The following is a 19598-nucleotide window of genomic DNA, read 5'->3' as shown; positions in this document are numbered from 1 at the left end:
TCATTTTAATTAGCTGTTGGTTTCCTTGTATTCCAGGTGATGAAGGTTGGCAAGCTCAAGGAAATGGGTCTCCTTTGCAGCTCCAGTGGTCTTCACATTATAAAGAAGTTTATGTGGCAGCAAGAAGGCCAGATCCCATCTATTTCATGGCTCCAGGTGTGTGTTTCCATATCCCGTGCTGAACAGGAGCAGCCACAAGGACCATTGAACTTCACTATTTATTTGCCAGTATTATCAAATGTCTCACATATTGACACCTGTTGGTCCACTTACATGCAGAAATCCTAGTACAGATTCTTGCTGGCTTGTAGACAATTCTAACACTCAAGTTAGAACAGGAATTGCTCTTAATTCTGGATAATTTCCTTCTGCCCCATTTTAAATGTGTGTTGAAAGTGTGCTTACAAGACTAGGTTGAATTTCCAGAAAACGTGCCATGGTTTTAGGTAGGCAACCTAAGGCCTGTGGGCCGGATGTGGCCCAATCGCCTTCTCAGTCTGACCCACAGACAGTCCAGGAATCAGCATGTTTTTGTATGAGTAGAATGTGTCCTTTTATTTAAAATGCATCTCTGGGTTACTTGTGGGGCATAGGAATTGGTTCTTCCCCCCCCTTCAAAATATAGTCCGGCTCACCACATGATCTGAGCGATGGTGGACCAGCCCACAGCCGAAAAAGGTTGCTGACCCCTGCAATAGATCCATTCATTATATCCTACCCCCACCCACAAATCCTGAAATCCATGGCTGGAATGTCACTTTCCTCATGTCTAGAACCATGGAATTGTAGATGACCTAAGGGTCATCTAGTCCAACCCCCTGCAATGCGGGAATCTCAGCTGGAGCATCCCTGACAGATGGCCATCCAACCTCTGCTAAAAAACCTCCAAAGATGGAGAGGATGGAGAGTCCACCACCTCTCGTGGGAGTCTGTTCCACTGCCAAACAGCTCTTACTGTCAGTAAGTGTTTCCGGATATTCAGAATCTCCTTTTTTGTACTTTGAAGCCATTCCCTCGAGTCCTGCCCTCCAGAGCAGAAGAAAACAAGCATGCTCCTTTCTCCATGTGACAGCCCTTAAGATATGGCTATCATATCTCAGTCTCCTCTTTTCCAAGCTAAACATACCCAGCTCCTTCAAGCACTCCTCATAAAGCTATGTTTCCAGATCCTTGATCATCTTGGTCACCCTCCCCTGCACACGTTCCAGCTTGTCAACATCCTTCTTAAATTGTGGTGCCCAGAACTGGACACAGTATTCCAAGTGTGGTCTGACTAAGGTAGAATAGTGGTACTGTTACTTCCCTTAACCAGGACACTAGACTTCTGTTGATGCAGCCTAGAATAACATTCACTTTTTTGCTGCTTGTGGTTCACCCTTAGATCCTTTTCATGTGTACTGCTAGTAAGCCAAGTGTCCCCCATCCTATATTTGTGCATCTGGTTCTTCCTGTCTAAGTGCAGAGCCTGACATTTGTCCCTATGGAAATTCATTTTGTTAGCTTGGGCCCAGTTCTCCAATCTGTTAAAGTAATTTTGAATGCAGAGTCTGTCTTCTGTGCCATTAGCTACCTGGCCCCCCAGTTTGGTGTCATCTGCAAATTTGATGAGAATATCTACAAGAAAACAATACCCCAAAAGATGTCTATAGCATCCTTAAAATGAATACAATTAAGGAGTATGGGAAAGCAAAGATGACCTTCTCAAAACAGAAATAATAAATCTTCAAAATGCACCTAAGTGCATTTTGGTTGATATGAGCTACTTTGAAAGATTTTTATCTGATAAATGGAATTCAAATTAAATAAATAAGCAAGCATTTAACCATAAAATTAGAGCCCACTGACAGCCACATGTTTTTTCTTTTTTCATTTTATTTTCAAATATTTACAGGCTACCTGTCTGAGTTCAATTCATGAATGGTGATTCACATAATAAAGATTCAGTACACTATCCACAATACATAATATACAAACACAATATAATTCTACAACAATCCCCCAAATTAGAAAACCAACATTAATTTTAAAAATCCATAGGCAGTCCATGATACAAAGCGAACTTTTCATAGCAAAACAATTAAAGGAAACACATCTCAGCCTTCATAGCAGTCAGTCACATGAAACCCGTCTGAAACAGGTCTTCAAAGCTTTTGGAAAGAATTGGAGTGTGTTAGCCTTCTGGTAGTCAGATGAGAATGAGTTCCAGAGCTGTGGGGCCACCATAGAAAAGGCCCTTTCACTTGTGTCATCCACAATGACCTTAGTTGAGAGCAAATTTTGAAGCACTCCATTGTTAGTCTTCATGTTCAAGCAGGCTGATATCAATGGGATTTAGGTCATAGGTATTGATGGGGTCCTTTGAAATTCTTCTTCCTTCTATACCGAAGGCTAGTCCTGTCAAATCAAGGTCAACAGTGGTACAGGTCACATTTGGATTTTACTTGCAAATGCCACACTTTGACCTTGTGTTTCTTTTGTGTGTATTTTGTAGCCAGGTTCCTTGGGAACCATCAGCTGAGTTACGGCCAAGAGCTGTCTTTTGATTATCGTGTGAACCGGCCTGGACGTCACCCTTCACAGCATGATGTAATATTGGAAGGAGCTGGTTTAAGAATCACTGCCCCACTCATGCCTAATGGAAGGATGTTGCCTTGTAAAGCCAGCAGGACCTATACTTTCAGGTAAAATGCTTAGGACGTAAGAGAACACTCATATGTCAAACCCTCCAGTGCAACTCAAAGCAATGATAGATAAGTTTTCCTCAAAAGTAGCTTGCCCTCCGCTACCAATCTGCAACGGGCAACTTCTGGAGATTTGCGCATGCATCCTTAGACCATGCTCTCAGTTCACACAAAGTAGAGTTGAGGCCCTCAATTCCTAACCAGTGCCTGACATGAACTGAATGTGTACCTTGTACATGTCCCAGAATCCTCTTCGATGGGCAGCAAGTTGTCAGCACAGAAAGTGTTCGAAGAAGATGGAAAGTTTGAAAACTGCTGGCTTTGGCTATTGCTTACCCAGGAGGATCTAGTTGCTGTCCTTCAAGTCATGAAAATAACATCAGCAAAGCCCAGTTAAGCTACCTGAATCAGAGAAGTTGCCTACATCAATTCCTGGTCCATAAACCCACTTTATTTCTTTTTAACTTAAGTTGTCTTTTATCACTTTTATTGTGATGGGTTCACCTCATGAGCCCTCTCAGTGGAAGCCTTGCACAAGGACTCTTGCTTGCGCAACAGTGCTTCTCCCCCTTGTGCCCCCTGCACCCTCTGAAATTAGCTCAAGGGGGGGTCAGGAGAACCCCCAGAACAGCACTCTTCTTTCTGGCAAAGTGGAATACTTGCGCAGACAGGACTGGAAGAGTGTGATGTTGAATTCCAGCCATTGTTGCTCACGTTGCAACATGTTCTGATGGTAAAAAATATCATTAAGGAAACACAAGTTGCACCCTGGGATTACTGAAGAAAGCACTGTTTGTGGAAGACCTAAATGCTGAATTTTGTATTTGCTTTTGATTTCACTGAATCTTGGAGTAAACTGAATTTTATGCTCCTGTCCATATTCTGTGCTTCCTTGGTCACAGAGTGTTCTTGTTTTTCCATCTGATTTGCAGTTCTGGCCTTTCCCTTTGATCAGCAGTTCAACAGCAGTGTGCTGCAATCTTCCATGGGTCTAAAAATTCACTCCTAGTTGCATTTTGTACACAAGTATGGTGGTGCAGAGTCTGCTCATATAACTTCTCGTGTCTTTCACCACCTCCTGCACTCAGGTTGGATGAGCACCCAAGCAGCAACTGGAGCCCTAGGCTGAGCGGCAAAGAGTATCGCCAGTTAATTGGGAACCTGACAGCTCTTCGGATCAGAGCCACTTATGGAGACAGTGAGTTGGGCGTAGGATAGTGAAATCTGGGCTAAAGAATGGGTCATATACATTTCTTCTGATTATTTATTACTTAACTGTTTCTGTCTTCTCTTATAAACCCTATTTTATAGTTGTTTCCTCTTTGCAGGTAAATTGCATTTCTGTGAAGGATCAAAGGTAGCCACTCGAGTGCCTGGTGCGGGGGCCTGTCCTGCAGCCAGGGGTGGGGCAATCCACACGTGGGGGGGCAAGCTTCTCCTGCGCTTGGAGCCTCTCCGCCGCCTCCCCCTCAGCTGTAGGGCGGCTGAGGGAGAGGCAGTAGGCAGAGGCAAGTCCCATGCTGCCATTTCAGGCAGCGTGGAAGCTGCAGGCACCTAAGCCACCACATCACTTCTAAAAAGTTCCATGAGCCCATTTATTATTATTATTTTAAACTCATTTTGTCAACCCCCCTCAGTGATGACACCCAGGGTGGACCGCACCCTCCACACCCCCTTCACCCGCCACTGCAAAGGGAGGGGGGACAATGGAATATCTGATTCCAAGACCGTCAGCAAACTACAGTTCCCAGGATGCTTTTCAGGAAGCACTGATGGATAAATTGATATAAAACAAATGTACCATGGTAGCTTAGATGTGCCCCACATCCGCTCCCAAATGTCAGCTCTGTTCTGATTTAGACATGATCCAGCTGAGATACTGGGATATGTGGTATTTTATTATGTTGTGTTCTTGGGGATATTCACTATAATGTTCTTCCTTTTTTCTTTATGCTCAGGCACAGGGTACCTCAGTAATGTCTTTTTGGATTCGGCACAGCCAACCTCTGGCACTCCAGCATCCTGGGTGGAGCAGTGTGTCTGTCCAGTTGGCTACCAGGGGCAGTTCTGTGAGAAATGTGCCCCAGGGTACAAGAGAGAGGATCCTGCTGGACTCGGTGCTCTCGGCAACTGTGTGCTCTGCAGCTGCCAGGGAGGAGGAATCTGTGACCCAGATACTGGTAGGATCAACCACAGTCAAAGAGCCTATTATTGTGGACAGACAGAGTGTTTATTTATTTGTTTGGGCAACAAGCAGGTCTCTAATATAAAAACCAAGTAGCTCACTTAGGGCTATTTTACATGGGGATCCAGCTAGGGATCTTGTTCATGTGATGGAAGAATGGGCATGAGAAGCTCCCACTTCATGTACAAAGTAATGTTTTGCTGGGATGGCACATGTGGATATGCATGCAGTCATTCAGGATGTACGTAGTGCCTATGTTGTTGCTAACTCGTGTGCACATGGGGAGGTGTGTGATGGATTGTGTTGCATAGGTCGGATCCCCACCAGGATGGTGTATGAGAAAACCCTCTGAGTCCTGAGAATCTCAGTTGACTTCTAAAGAGTTCAGAAAGGAAATTCAGTCCATCATGTCTTGAAGTCGACTCTGCATTGAGAGTTCCTGGTAAAATCTCAGCAGACATAGTCCTGGAGGGGATTTGGGTTCATATTTGTTGGGATGGAGGTAACCTTCAGGCATTGGAGCAAGACAGCATGGGAAATGCTTTCCCAGGGCTACATCCCGTGCTGCTGCTGCTGCAATGTCTAAAGGCCCACCGCCGTAGGACGAGGGCCCCAGAGATACAGGTCTCTGCCTCTCTATCACTGCCTGGCCCAGATTGGATGCAGTGGGTCATATCTAGTGTTAATCACACTTAGACCCATTGAAACTGGCAGTCTTAAGTCACACCCATTTATTTCAATAGCTCCCATACTGACAAATCATAGAATCATAGAATTGTACAGTTGGGAGGGGTCTCAGGGGTCATCTAGTCCAACACCTGCAATGTAGGAAACTCGGCTAATGCATCCCTGACAGATGGCCATCCAACCTCTGCTTAGACACCTCCAAGGAAGGAGAGTCCACCACCTTCCAAGGGAGTCCATCCCACTGCTGAACAGCTCTTACTGCCAGAAAGTTCTTCCTGATGTTTAGTCAGAATCTCCTTTCTTGTAACTTGAAGCCATGGGTTCAAGTCCTACCTTCCAGAGTAGGGGAAAACAAATATTCCCTGCTCTTGCTGTAATGTCTATAGGGCATAATGCAAAGAACTGAATTTAAGGTTGGAGGAATGAGGAACTTGGGGAACTGAAATTGACAGATCTTGCACACCAACTTCTACTTTAATGTTCCCCCTTTCCCCACAGAATCTTTACTTTACTGTCATATTTTCAAACATTTATTTACGCAAATGAAACAAACCTTAAAGCCAGGACTCTCAGGCGTCTAATGCAAGGTGTGCAAAGAGCCTCAGGCAATGGGAAACATATATTGTAAAGCTCCACTCTAACCAGCTGCTCCTTTTCTCTTTCTTCCTCCATCCAGGAGAATGCTATTCTGGAGATGAAAGCAGTGCCACTTGCCCAGCTGGTTTTTACAGCTTCCCCTGGAGCCCACAGAGCTGCCAGCCATGCCCGTGCCAAGATGGCCAAGGCTGTTCGGTGCTGCCAGGGACACAGGAAGTCATCTGCAGCCATTGCCTTCCAGGAGCCGGAGGTAATGCCCATATTCGGATGGTTAACCAGACTGCATGTTCTTCTTTCTGAGGCCAGCTTTTCTTTCCCTAAGGAATGACAGGAGCATAGCAAAAGCTGTGTTGTGTGCACTGTGTGTCCCAGGGATAAAACGTTCGTGACACAGATTTGTGAACCTGAATCTCCACCACTCGTGCAAAAATCTGCAGGGGTAAGATGGGATGTGGGAGAGGGGCATTGAACTCTTTTCTGCACTCCCCTTGTCCACCCAGCCCCTCCCCATCCGGGTTCCCAGCTGCATGCTTGAAGAAAGGCGCTCAGCTGGGTGCTGGGATTGCAAGGGAAGAGCTATGTGCGGGATAATCGTTAAGCTTCCTTTAGCCCACCACCCACCACTTCTTGCCTTCAAATTGCACTTCCCACCACCACTTTTTCAATATTCTGTGGAGACTTGGATTTCTAGGCCCAGGTCCTCGCTATGCCTGTGCTGTACCATTTCAGAGAACATGTAGGGCAGACTTCCTCAACCTCAGCCCTACACTTCCCATGAACCTCGACCCTCCAGATGTTTTTGGCCTACACCTCCCATGGTCCCTAGCTAGCAGGACCAGTGGTCAGGGATGCTGGGAATTGTAGTCTCAAAACATCTGGAGGGCCGAGGTTGAGGAAGCCTGATGTAGGGGATCATGATTAAATGCACCGCAATGAAGAAAAATAATGGAGAACAGAGGGAAGAGTTTTTTGCCCAAAGGGGGGGGGGAATGCACCCGTATACTATCCATTCACATATAAAACTAGTATTGAAGGGAGAAGACTAGATTATAACATTTGCCCTGACACCTGTTTTTCAGTGTGGAAGGAATGCTTTTGCATGTAGGCACATTAGCCATGTGAACTCACAGCACCAACACAGGCAGACCTTGACTCAGGCAGGGAAAGAGAAGGACCATAATGAAATCCACATTCCCCACCTCCTGATTCTCATCAAATTTAGTCATTGTCAGTGGGCCTGAGCTCTAGGCAGCTAGACTGAAGATGAACCAGGATTTGCACCAGGGTACTGTAGTCCAGGGATAAAATCAGACGTCAGGCCCAGAGAGGTAGGGCTCCTCCAGACTGGTGCATTTTTGAATGTGGCATCACATGGATGCAATAAAAGTACACACGAGGAAGCTTTGTACTGGAGCATCCACGCATTATTCAACTTTATAAGTTATTATGTGGTGCTTAATGTAACGGCATCATTGCTGCCTGGAGGGCCACTCTTGCATTATAGCACAACTAAACCAGGAGAAACCTCCTCCCCCCCCCCCCCCGGTGCCATTTGTGGTACTTGCAACAATTTTTGTTCATAAATGGATTGTGGAAATTAGGGGTGGAGCAGGACTGTAGGCGCCCTGTGCTCAGGATTGCCAGCATCGTGTTCAGAGGCAGTTCTTGCATTGCTTGTTCAAGGCATCATTTGCTTGTCCTTCCTTCTTCCCTTTCTTCTCAGGCTCTCACTGTGAGCTTTGTACCAATGGCTATTTTGGCGACCCCTTGGGTCAGAACGGCCCGGCACGTCCCTGCCAACCATGCCAGTGTAGCAGTGTTGACCCAAATGCTTCTGGGATTTGCAACCACTTGACAGGAGAGTGCAAGTGCAAGGACGGATTCTTTGGAAATCCTTTATCCATCAACCCAGCAGAGAAATGCCAAGGTATACCTCATCATCTCATGCAAGTCAATGCTGGCTTCAAGGGCATCATTGTTGCCAGCAATGCACACCCAAATAATTTTATCAGAATTTGAACCAAACTAGGTTTGGAAAATATGAGAGATAATTTGCATTTTGAGATACATTATGTTTATCCCCTCCTGACCTTATTCTTTTTCTTCCTCTACGCAGCTTGCAATTGCAATTCTGCGCGTTCTGAGCCATCACGGTGCCACAGTGATGGGAGCTGCATTTGCAAGCCAGGGTTCGAAGGGCGGAGCTGCGAACACACCCGTTGCCCAGCCTGCTACAACCAAGTGAAGACTCAGGTTGGCTTTTCTCTCTTGCACTTTCGTTACCAAAGACTAAAGCTATCAGTTGTGAACGAAATGTCCCTAGCCAACACCCTGCTCTCTGCTTTGTTATTTGGGTGCAAACAACTAGGATTGTTAATGCAAAACCTCCCACTGGAGATGGGGGAGAAATTTAGTTTAGTTCACATTTTAATGTGAGCCTATCTAATTCCAAAACAATATGCAAACCAAAACAAAGCTATGCTTTGAAACTCACACTGCTCCGAATTTCTCAATGCAGTTTTCCAACCAAAAATATGCGTTAAGGGGAAGTGTGCATAAAACCGCATAAGTAGTGAAAATAACTTTTAAAATGGGGGCCTTGCAAACAGTGTAATCTGCTGCCTGATTAATTGAGGGCATCTGCAATGAATCGTGTCATGTTTTACTGGAACTAATTAATCTCAAAAAGGTTAGGAATCAGAAAAGAAAAATAAATAAAGCTCCTTCTATTTTCTTCCTGGAGAATGGTCTGAAAGCACAAATGCTAAATGCCCTGGGACCTCTGGGTATAGAGCGGTATATAAATTAATTTAATCAATAAATATAAATATTAATTTGTTATTGTTTAGTCGTGTCCGACTCTTTGTGACCCCATGGACCGAGCATGCCAGGCACTCCTGTCTTCCAATGCCTCCCAATGCAGTTTGGTCAAACATAAATATGAATATATAAATAAGCCAGCCAGTCAGCCAGCAAACAAGCAGGTCTGTCCCAGTAAACGCCTTGGATGGGATTCTCCTAGGAATTGCATGTAAATTATTTCAACCCTTTGGAGGAACAGCAGAGCACAAATGCAATAAAAATATTTAAGATGACATCTAGGTAGTGACTTCTTTTAAATTATCATTATTATAACCTGATAACATTAAAATATTAATTATTTAGAACTGGAAGCTTCTTAGGCACCTGATTTGAATCTTCCAGACTGCATATTTTTGAAGACTCTGGAGCTGCTAGCCAAGTCTTTGCATGCCTTGTATTCATGTCTTTCCATTCCTCGCTCACAGAGTTCTCCTACCTTGTTTCCAGGTAGACCAGTACCTCCAGCAACTGCAGGGCCTTGAAGTGCTGGTCTCTCAGGTTCTTACTGGTGGAGAGTCAAGAGATAACGCAGAGCTAGAGAGGAAAATGAGAGAGGCAGAGGAGATGCTCCAGCAGGTCCTGAGGGAGGCCCAGAGCTTACAAGGTAACGTGAGTCTTTCGAGATCCCTCTGCAATGTGACATACCCTCCAACTTTTCTCTGATGAAAGTAGGAACGTCCCATTCCATAATGATAATTTTACTATTTATACCCCACACATCTTACTGGGTTGCCCAGTCTGGGCAGATTCCAACATATATAAAAATATAATAAAACATTATACATTAAAAAAAACTTCCCTATACAGGGCTGCCTTCAGTCGCCTCGGGCGTGGGATAACTCCATACCCTCCAGCATTTCTCCAGTGAAAATAGGAACACCCTAAGGAAAAGTGGGACATTCCAGGATCAAATTGGAAACTGGGACGGCTTCTCTAAATCAGGGATGTCCCTGGAAAATAGGGGCACTTGGAAGGTTTGGTGCAATTATAAGAGAACTGAGGAAGAAAAGTGGCTGAGTGCAGCCACAGAGGTTTAAATAGATGTTTATTTTCCCCCATTTGAATCAATGGGATTTGACAATGCTTAATTTTGGTTCAATCATGTCCACACACAAAAACATCAGTACAGTGGTACCTCTGGTTACGAACTTAATTCGTTCCGGAGGTCCATTCTTAACCTGAAACCGTTCTTAACCTGAGGTACCGCTAATGGGGCCTCCCACTGTTGCTACGCCGTCACCGTGCAATTTCTGTTCTCATCCTGGGGCAAAGTTCTTAACCCAAGGTACTACTTCTGGGTTAGTGGAGTCTGTAATCCGAAGTGTTTGTAACCTGAGGTACCACTGTATCTAGAAAAAGTTCTTAAAAGCAAAATGTTAACACACAACCCTCTTGAACACACAATATATCATAGAATCATAGAGTTGGAATAGACCACAAGGGCCATCAAGTCCAACCCCCTGCCAAGCAGGAAACACCATCAGAGCACTCCTGACATATGGTTGTCAAGCCTCTGCTTAAAGACCTCCAAAGTAGGAGACTCCACCACACTCCTTGGCAGCAAATTCCACTGCCAAACAGCTCTTACTGTCAGGAAGTTCTTCCTAATGTTTAGGTGGAATCTTCTTTCTTGTAGTTTGGATCCATTGCTCCGTGTCCGCTTCTCTGGAGCAGCAGAAAACAACCTTTCTCCCTCCTCTATGTGACATCCTTTTATATATTTGAACATGGCTATCATATCACCCCTTAACCTCCTCTTCTCCAGGCTAAACATGCCCAGCTCCCTTAGCCGTTCCTCATAAGGCATCGTTTCCAGGCCTTTGACCATTTTGGTTGCCCTCCTCTGGACACGTTCCAGTTTGTCAGTGTCCTTCTTGAACTGTGGTGCCCAGAACTGGACACAGTACTCCAGGTGAGGTCTGACCAGAGCAGAATGCAGTGGCACTATTACTTCCCTTGATCTAGATGCTTTACTCCTATTGATGCAGCCCAGAATTGCATTGGCTTTTTTATGAAAGCTTTATTTTTCTATCTCCTGGGACTTAATTCTTTTAGAAGGGAGAAAAAGGAGGACTGCCAGTGGTATAAAAGTGTTCTAAAATGTGATGATTTTGTGAATATTCCCCATCCCTTTAAATTGGTGGTGCTTGGCTTTCAACCAGAGACCTCCTGCATTCAGAGCACATGCTATGCCACTGAGCTGTGTACACCCGCCCACTGACTCTGCAACCAGTGCACTCCCTCTTCTTGTTAGTGAAGGCATGTACATATGTTAGTCACAATCCACACCCACCTGTAGTTTATTGAGAAATACAGCATTTTGATGCATCCCCTCCCCCCAAAAACCCCCCAACTTTGATCCAATTTAAAAATGTTAGCCTTGCAAAGACATACTGTATATGCCCCCTCTCTTCCCAGTGGTATAGGCAGACAGCTGCTTGGAAACACATACTGATGCATACAATGACTGGCTCGTGTGTGTTGCAGTGTAGCCGGGAGCAGGCTACTTTGCTGCATCTTAAGCCAGCCATATGTACACAGCCTTGGTCTTTCCCCTCAATTCATGATTCATGTCATAACGTTAAGCAGGTTTCCATGTCTGTGTCCATTCTCTCCCCTGCTTCTGACTACTTAGTGTGGCAGAACTGAGAATATTCAGATGAACTCTCCTCTTCTCAGTGGGGATCTCCCCCAGATTGTATGAATTTTTTCTGTTTGTCCACCACCAACCATGCGCCCATTTATGTTGCATTCTCCAGCCTAATCTCAAACGTTATCCTTTCTTCATGTCCAAGCTTCTGACAGGTCCTTGGGGAGCCGCCTGTCCAAGATGAAAGTTCAAGAGTCCACCTACCGCACCCGGCTGGAGGAGATCACGGAGACTGCCAACAGGTTGCAGTCTTTGGGTGGTCGGTACCAGAGCCAGGCAGAAAATGCCAGGAAGCTTGTTGCAAGAGCTCGCTTGGATTTGGAGCAGAGCAAGGCAAAGATGGGAAGCGTGGCAAGTATCTGCGTTCTGAAAAACTGTCTTGTGCATTATTATCATTTGCCAGTGAAATGCCTAGCAAAGGGTGTGTGGTGCAATGTATCATATGTCTATGGGACACACTGCATACCCCTTTCGAATTCCTACCAGTGCTGCCAATGACAGGGGTCTGGAGACAGAGAGAAGAAATTACAGAGAATGAGTAAAAACACTTTGAGGTGCACTATTTTGTGACTGGTGGAGCTGAGAGGCTTTTAGCTCTCTGGTGGGCCCTGAGGGTGGAAAGCCTAAGAACCCATGGGCTATACTGTAATCATAGTGTAATCATGGGATCCTCTGCTTCTTGGAAGCACACATTGATATTTCTCTCTCCCCCATGCAGATTATTCCATCTTTAGACCTCCCTGGAGGGTCAAACCAATTTTTAATCCTGGCACAAGAAGCCATGAAGTTGGCAAACAGGTGAGTTGATAATAATCTTCATTAGGCTGCTCCTAACATACTTTCTGTCACTGGGCTTGGTGTTGAAAACATCAAGACCTAACATTTTAAAAAAGGAGCAGTAATTTTATAACAGTGAAGTGCAGATATGGTTACCAACTTGTCTTTGCCTTTAGACAAGGAAATTACTCCAATTTCCAGGGGTCTCCTGTGAAGGTAGTTTTAGGGTCCTTGTAGCTGCTAGTTCAGGGACGCGGGTGGCGCTGTGGGTAAAAGCCTCAGTGCCTAGGGCTTGCTGATCGAAAGGTCAGCGGTTCGAATCCCTGTGGCGGGGTGCGCTCCTGTTGCTCGGTCCCAGCGCCTGCCAACCTAGCAGTTTGAAAGCACCTCCGGGTGCAAGTAGATAAATAGGGACCGCTTACTGGTGGGAAGGTAAACGGCGTTTCCGTGTGCTGCGCTGGCTCGCCAGATGCGGCTTTGTCACGCTGGCCACGTGACCCGGAAGTGTCTCTGGACAGCGCTGGCCCCCGGCCTCTTGAGTGAGATGGGCACACAACCCTAGAGTCTGTCAAGACTGGCCCGTATGGGCAGGGGTACCTTTTAGCTGCTAGTTCATTCCCATTGGTGATGGCTCTCGAATGCCAGACCTTGAATTTCTGATGGAAGTGGCATTGTTTTAACATATGTTAATCCGCAACTGCCAATTTCTATGACCACAGCACACAAGGGACATGAGCCTGTTTCAGACATAAGAAAACAAACCACGGGTTCCCAGGAAATGGTGGTTTGTTTAAGACTGGAAGCAAAAGCTTGCAAGCGTGAAAGAGAAGAAGGGGAGGGAAGAGGCAAAGCCAAAGCTTCCTGTCGTTTACATAGTAGGAAACACAGGTAGCTGCAGTTGTGAAGAGGATTTGGGAAGCTGATTTCACACACACAACTCTGCTTGTGGGTCTTGGGATCCAAGCCCTTGGAACCCTCTCCTGGGATTGAGCAGGCTATAAAAACTTCTCCAAGTAGCTAACTATAATGCTGTATCATGTTACTTAGGTTAGAGACAAGGTGGGGTGCTGGCTGTGAATCATCCTCTCCCCCCTTTCCCATATGTTCTCTTTTTGCCTTCTAGGCACATGCAGCTGGCAGATACTATCGAGCTGGCAGCCAGGGCAGCGGCAGAAGCCTCAGAGCAGGCGCTGGGATTGCTGCAGTCACCTGCGAGTGGAGGAGACATCCTGGTGAACTCTGTGCCCGGGCTCCACAAAAAGTACGTCCACCTGTGCTGCTTTGAATGCCTTTTCAGTGCAGGGAATGTTCCCTTTCGCTTCTCAGTTGACTTCATGTCCCATCATCATTATTTCATGATATTATTATCATGATTGCTAAAAGCATTTTGAAATAGGACTGGAGCTTTTCCTGGGATAAGAAAAACCCAGGTCATTTAATGTGGATAATAAGCTTCCTGTACCTCTTTTAATTCTCCGTGGTTCTCCCAAAAGGAGCGCATGAGAAAATCTGGATTGAAGGTGAAAGTTAATGGAGAATTCATAGTGGTACAGGAAGCGTACTGTTGACATTAAGTGACAGTATTGATGAGGGCTTAAGCATTTCCTAGTCCATTGTTCTCTGACTGGGGTGCAATTCTTACCATAAATTGACCATTGTTGTCAGTAACACATAAGGGACAAGAGGATTTAAATGACAAGCTTGGTAAGTCCCCAATTCCCGGCTTGATTAAGATCCAAAAGGGGAATCCCAACAGGAAAAATGCTTAGTAGATTAAGAAAAGCACTTGCGTGAAAAGAATAGGCGAAACAAAGAAAACATTGAAGACAAGGGAGCGAGAGGTTAGTTAACAGGGGCTCCAAATCCTGTTTGGTGCATGTGATGCAGATGTAATGCAGTTCCAAATTCAGAGCTGCTTACCACAATAATGTTTATCACAAGGTGCAAAATATGTTTACTACCAGGATGCATGTCTTAAAATAAAGGCCCACAAGATTGCAGATGGGAGTTGGAGCCTGGCAACGTCTGCAAGGCCACATGTTCCCACCCCTGACCCAGAGACAGATTGCATCCCTCTGAGGGAGGCCTCTCATCAGGATGGTTGAGCTACCAGGTATCAGGCAGGTTCAGCATGAAGGATGCCTGTCACTGTACATCTGCTGGGCCCACGTCCAACTCCCAAGCAGTCTTCCCCAAACTGGCGCCCTCTGGAGGGCATCAGCTTGGCCAGGACCTCCTGGCTGCCTCTGCTTGGTTGCTTTCACTTCTTTTTTTATGCATATATTTTATTTTGATTACATATTCCATATTACAAATACATATGCATATTCAAAAGAAAACTAGAGAAAAGAGAAAAAAAGCAAAACATAAAAAGCAAAATAAAAATAAAAACCAAACATTTTCAGTTATACATCTTTACACCCTTTGGCTTGTCTCCCTGATTTGTAACTTGACTTCCCGCCTCCCTTAAACGGTTCCTAATAATTCATTACTTCTTGATATCTGTTCAATTAATAAGTCTGTGGAGAGCATTCTAATTGCCAGTGGGATTTTAATCTACACTAAGCCAAGCAAAGCCCTGGGAACCTATTTTTTTCATGTAATTTATGAAAACATTCATAGGCTGCTTTCACTTCCTGTTCACCACCTCTGAGTGAGAAAACAGTGATAAGTGTGAGGGGCAGGAACCAGGATAGAGAGGGCAGGTGAATGGGCAGGGGTGGCAACAGATGAGGGGGTGCTTTTGGAGGCAGCTTGCCCAAGCCCCTCCTTGCCCCCACAAACCTGGATCTGGTGAAAGGTGGCCGGGTGAGAGCAGGTTTTCCCTTCATCTTAATTGATTCCCAGGCTCAGCATTGGCCTTTGTCTCTGTCAGAGTAAATGGCAGCTATTGACTTTTATGGGAGAAAGTTCTGTAGTGTGGTTGGTGAAACTATAATGGCGAAGCTTCTGGGGAGCCCAGCTTTAACTGGGACTCAAGTTTGCTCTTTCCATATATGCCGTGTCCTGCCCAGATTTCTGCTTCTTACAGATGCTGAAATGTGAGGGAATGTTATGGACAGACTTTTATAGAAAGAATATGACCATGAGGCATGATTATGAGCTCCCCATGGGACATATTACTGGTTATTTTGTGTGAACTAAGTACTGTGTTCGTTATCAACCTTTTATATGCTGTTAAGCTGAATATAGCAGGGTATTAGAATCCTCCTTTCCCAGGAAAAAAAACTCCAAGAAAATGTGATGGAAATTTTCGGAGTTGGCAAAAACTAACAAACTAGATCTGATCAAGTCAACTGAATAATTCATGTCACAGAAAACCGGGTGTTTAAGAGTGATGTTAAAACATGTCCCTTATTTTTATTATAATAACATATTATTTCATTTACTATACTTTTCATAATCATATATAATTATAGTAACACTTGCTATTTATATAGTGTGTTTTTAATATTCAAAGCTCCTCACAGACATATTTTTCGATAATTCTTTACAACAACTTTGCAAGGAGCTGAGGCATTTGAGGCCACTTTGTGAATTCATGACTGAGTTGAGATTTGAACCAAGTGATTTGTGCTGAATTATGATGAAGAATAAACTATCAGATGCAGAAAAGACTCAAGTAGTATCTTACAATGGACTAACCTTGCATTGCCATGCACAAGAGTCTCTCCTTCGAACAGCAAAAGAGATCATGGAGGTTCTCCTCTGGCTTAGTGGGGCTCTCAGAATTAGAAGACAGTCAGTGACGGGCCCCTGGCCCCCATGTGCGTCAGGAGAGCAGATAAATGCACACACACCCGTTCCACCCTGCCCCCATTCTGTCCTTTTTGTGACGCACTGAGTGACATTTTGGGGTCACTTCCGGGTTCGGGGCATGCATGTTCACGGCTCTTTTGGATACACGTTAATCAGTCATTGCCTGTCCCGGTTTATGAGAATCACAACATGCTTGGATGTCTTGGCCACAAATAATCATGGTAGATAGGAGAGCCCAAAAGCAGAACCACTTCCCTTTCTTGGGCTGCATTCATACATTAACTTGGTGATGTGGTATAGCCCTTGGAAAAAAGGAGTTTCACACTCCTAGGCTCAAATGTTATCTTCCCATTTCAGATATGATGAGGTAAAGTTGCTCTCAAGCAAACTGGAGGCTGATGCTGGCAAAGCTGCATCTGAGGCTGACAGGGTCTACCAGAGTAGTCAGATGGTGCTTGACTCTCTGGCTCGCTTACCAAAGGTCGACACAAGCTTCTTTCAGGTGAGGGGTGGGTGTGTGCGTGTGCGTGCGTGTGCGTGTGTGTGCGCTCTCTCTCTCAACAACATGTGACCCTTCAGATGTTGGACTCCAACTCCCATCAGCCCCAGGCTGTGTGGCCAGTGATCAGGGATGATGGCAGCTGTAGTGCCAACAACACTGGAAGGCCACCGGTTCCCCATCCCTTATTTCGTCAACAGTTGTTTGCACTTCTTAGATATGGGTGGTCTTGCTAGAGGTGGAGAGAGGCTGCTTTTTGTGACAGCTGTGAAGGGCTCTGAACCAAGTGATGCTTTTCTCAGGAGGAAGCCGGTCAGCTCCGGAAGAAAGCAGATTCCTTAACTGGCTTAGCGGGAATGTACATTGCAGAATACAAGCAGCTCCAAGGCGACACGGAGCGTTGGGAGGAAGAGATCAAAGAGCTCTTGCAAAAAGGACAGAACGACAGACTGGTAAAGTACATCCATTTGGGTAAAGGGCTCTGGGATCCCTGAAATCTTTAATCCATTCCTAGCCATTTATGGGTTTCTAGGCAAGTGTTATGGGCATGTTTTTACGGCATGTCTATTTCACTTAAGGAGTAGAAACAAACTAGTTTTTAATTAGTGTCCTTGAATAGAGGGCATTTTTATAGACCTGGGAGTGGGGCTGTATTTTCATGCTATTTATTTTGTTTTCTTGTTGCAGGTGTCTGTCCAACTGCTGTCTCGTGCCAACCTTGCCAAGAGTAAAGCTCAGCAGGCACTGAGTGCTGGCAATGCCACATTTGATGAAGTGGATAGCATGTTGAAGAATCTCAAGGGTGAGTTGCTTGACAACTGCTGGGTCTAGACCATTTGCAGGTGTGTTGTGGTGGCGGGTTTTCTGAGTAATGGGTGGCGAGTTCATTGAGGAGGAGGCCAGAAGAAGCAATGACATCCATGTCCAGAGTTCAACATAAATAAAATTGAAATTTGCATCAAAACGGTTTTGCATGTAAATAGTGTAAGCAAAGAGAATCCAATGGCTTTTTTCCCTTCATTTTGGCAGTTTGGTTCTTTTGGAAAAGGCTGGTGTAGTTTCAGATAGCGAAGTATAGGCAATCAAGGGGCAGCCAGGTTCTATAGGTAGGAGAACTTGGTCAGAAGCGGATTTAGGGGAGTGTGACCAGGTTGCCCACTGAGCCAAGAGGGCACTACAACAATGACAAACAATGGAAGGTGAGTGGCAGAGGGGCCGGATTTTGGCACCACACAGGACACCACTGACGTTTTAAAGCCCAAAGTCTGCCACTGACTTGGTTAGAGGCCATGAAGGTGAGACTTCCAATATAAAGATGTGACACACTGATCTTCTTTTGCTGTCTGTTCCTGCACATTTTCAAATTCATGATTTGGAATTTCTTCCCTGAGACAATGTGGCTTCCCCAAATCTACTCTGGATGGTTGAGAGAACCCCCAGAACAGTGGAGGGTGGGGGAGGAGAGGGGAAATTGTTCCATATGGCAAGCATTGACAGAATAATCATCGTAGTGCAACATTGAATTTCCCCCACAAAAAGCTGTTTTATTTCAGTAAGAAAGGTGAGGCTGATTGTTGATTGTTAACAGATTTAAGGAAGCTTTTAATCTGCTGCAGCTTGCTGCCCTTAAATGTTGAAGTTGGATTTTAATTTTAGATTTAAGTGCAGATTTTTTCAGAGGCTTCGTGGGTTTTGTTTGGGTCTTTTTTATTTTTTTTGGAAGCTGCCCTGAAGGTCCTTAGGCTTTTGCAAGGTATAAATATAATGAATAAACTCCAGGGTAGGGATGAGGGAGATATTTGATTTTGTTCGCATTTTAATGAAAAGCCACTTAATTCTTACTTCTCAAACCAGTACACAGACTGAAACTCAGCAGTTCCCCCAAAATTGCACTTGTTTGAATTTTGCAATGCAGTTCTGCAACCAACCACTGTGTACAAAAATGAGTAAGCAAAGTGTCGATTCAAGTGCATATATTTGTGAAAGTAACATACAAAATTGCTTTTCAAAAATACTAAAAAAATGTTTATTAGGAGAAATTGTCCTAAAAGGCTGGTGAATGTTCACAAGGATTTGCAAATTGCTGTGGAAATGTGGAGAGCTGAGCTTAAGATTGGAAGAATAAGAAACTAAAATTGACAAATTTGCCCATCCCTATTAGAGGGTCACCTGCACTAAATCACAGAAGAAGGGGGTCTCATTGGCCACACAGTCTAATCCCAAATTTGATGCAGGAATTTCAGAGCTAGAGCATCCCCCAGCGTTGGCTGCCCAGCCTCTGCTTGAAAGGCCTCCATGTTCTCTGCCTTGCCCTGTTCTTGCTCCCTAATTCTCTACCTGGTACTTTAACCATAAGCTGTTGGAAGCTGGTCAGGACCCAGCTCAGTACTTTTGGCTCAGACCTCTCCTCTCTGCACTAACACGGCTCCTTATTCAGTTGGGTTCCCTCCCACCCTTTCTGCTTGCAGGGTTCGATCTTCAAGTAGGGAACAAGCGAAAAGAAGCTGAAGATGCCATGCAAAGGCTCCCGTTCATCAGCAGCATGGTCACCAGAGCCAGTGAAAAGACAGGCATCGCAGAAGCAGCCCTGGGCACTGCAACTACAGAAGCAGAGGCAGCCCTGAGAATGGCTGGGGAAGCAAAGGAGATTGCGGGGGACATCAGCCAGGTATGGGGGGGACGGACTGAGTGTGTTAGTTCCAGAGATCTGCAGTGAGGAAATAGAGGTGGGATCAAGGATACCTGGCTGGCAGCAGCCTGGTTTGGAATTGTTCATTCAGACTTGTATCCAACGTTTGCTGGAAGCTCAGGTTGGATAAAAGGTAAAGGTAAAGGGGCCCCTGACCATTACGTCCAGTCATGGCCAACTCTGGGGTTGCGGCGCTCATCTCGCTTTATTGG

At 45.2% G+C, this 19598-nt stretch overlaps 1 protein-coding gene across 1 annotated transcript in view; it reads left to right on the top strand.

Annotated features, from left to right (window-relative positions):
- The window catches only part of LAMC2 (laminin subunit gamma 2), a 44155-nt gene that overhangs the window by 17697 nt on the left and 6860 nt on the right, over nt 1–19598 (top strand). Inside the window, exons 6-20 of the mRNA XM_083507057.1 lie at nt 37–156; nt 2492–2681; nt 3770–3879; nt 4640–4861; nt 6230–6400; nt 7874–8077; nt 8267–8403; nt 9460–9616; nt 11808–12013; nt 12381–12460; nt 13563–13700; nt 16556–16700; nt 17000–17149; nt 17385–17499; nt 19166–19365. Of these exons, the coding sequence (XP_083363183.1) occupies nt 37–156; nt 2492–2681; nt 3770–3879; nt 4640–4861; nt 6230–6400; nt 7874–8077; nt 8267–8403; nt 9460–9616; nt 11808–12013; nt 12381–12460; nt 13563–13700; nt 16556–16700; nt 17000–17149; nt 17385–17499; nt 19166–19365 (2345 nt within the window). The remainder of the gene's footprint in view (nt 1–36; nt 157–2491; nt 2682–3769; nt 3880–4639; nt 4862–6229; nt 6401–7873; nt 8078–8266; nt 8404–9459; nt 9617–11807; nt 12014–12380; nt 12461–13562; nt 13701–16555; nt 16701–16999; nt 17150–17384; nt 17500–19165; nt 19366–19598) is intronic.

The sequence above is a fragment of the Podarcis liolepis genome (assembly GCF_965112155.1).
Source record: "Podarcis liolepis genome assembly, chromosome: 6".
Taxonomy (NCBI): domain Eukaryota; kingdom Metazoa; phylum Chordata; class Lepidosauria; order Squamata; family Lacertidae; genus Podarcis; species Podarcis liolepis.
The sequence above is the reverse complement of the archived record's forward strand: the minus strand, read 5'-3'. Positions and strand labels throughout refer to the sequence as shown.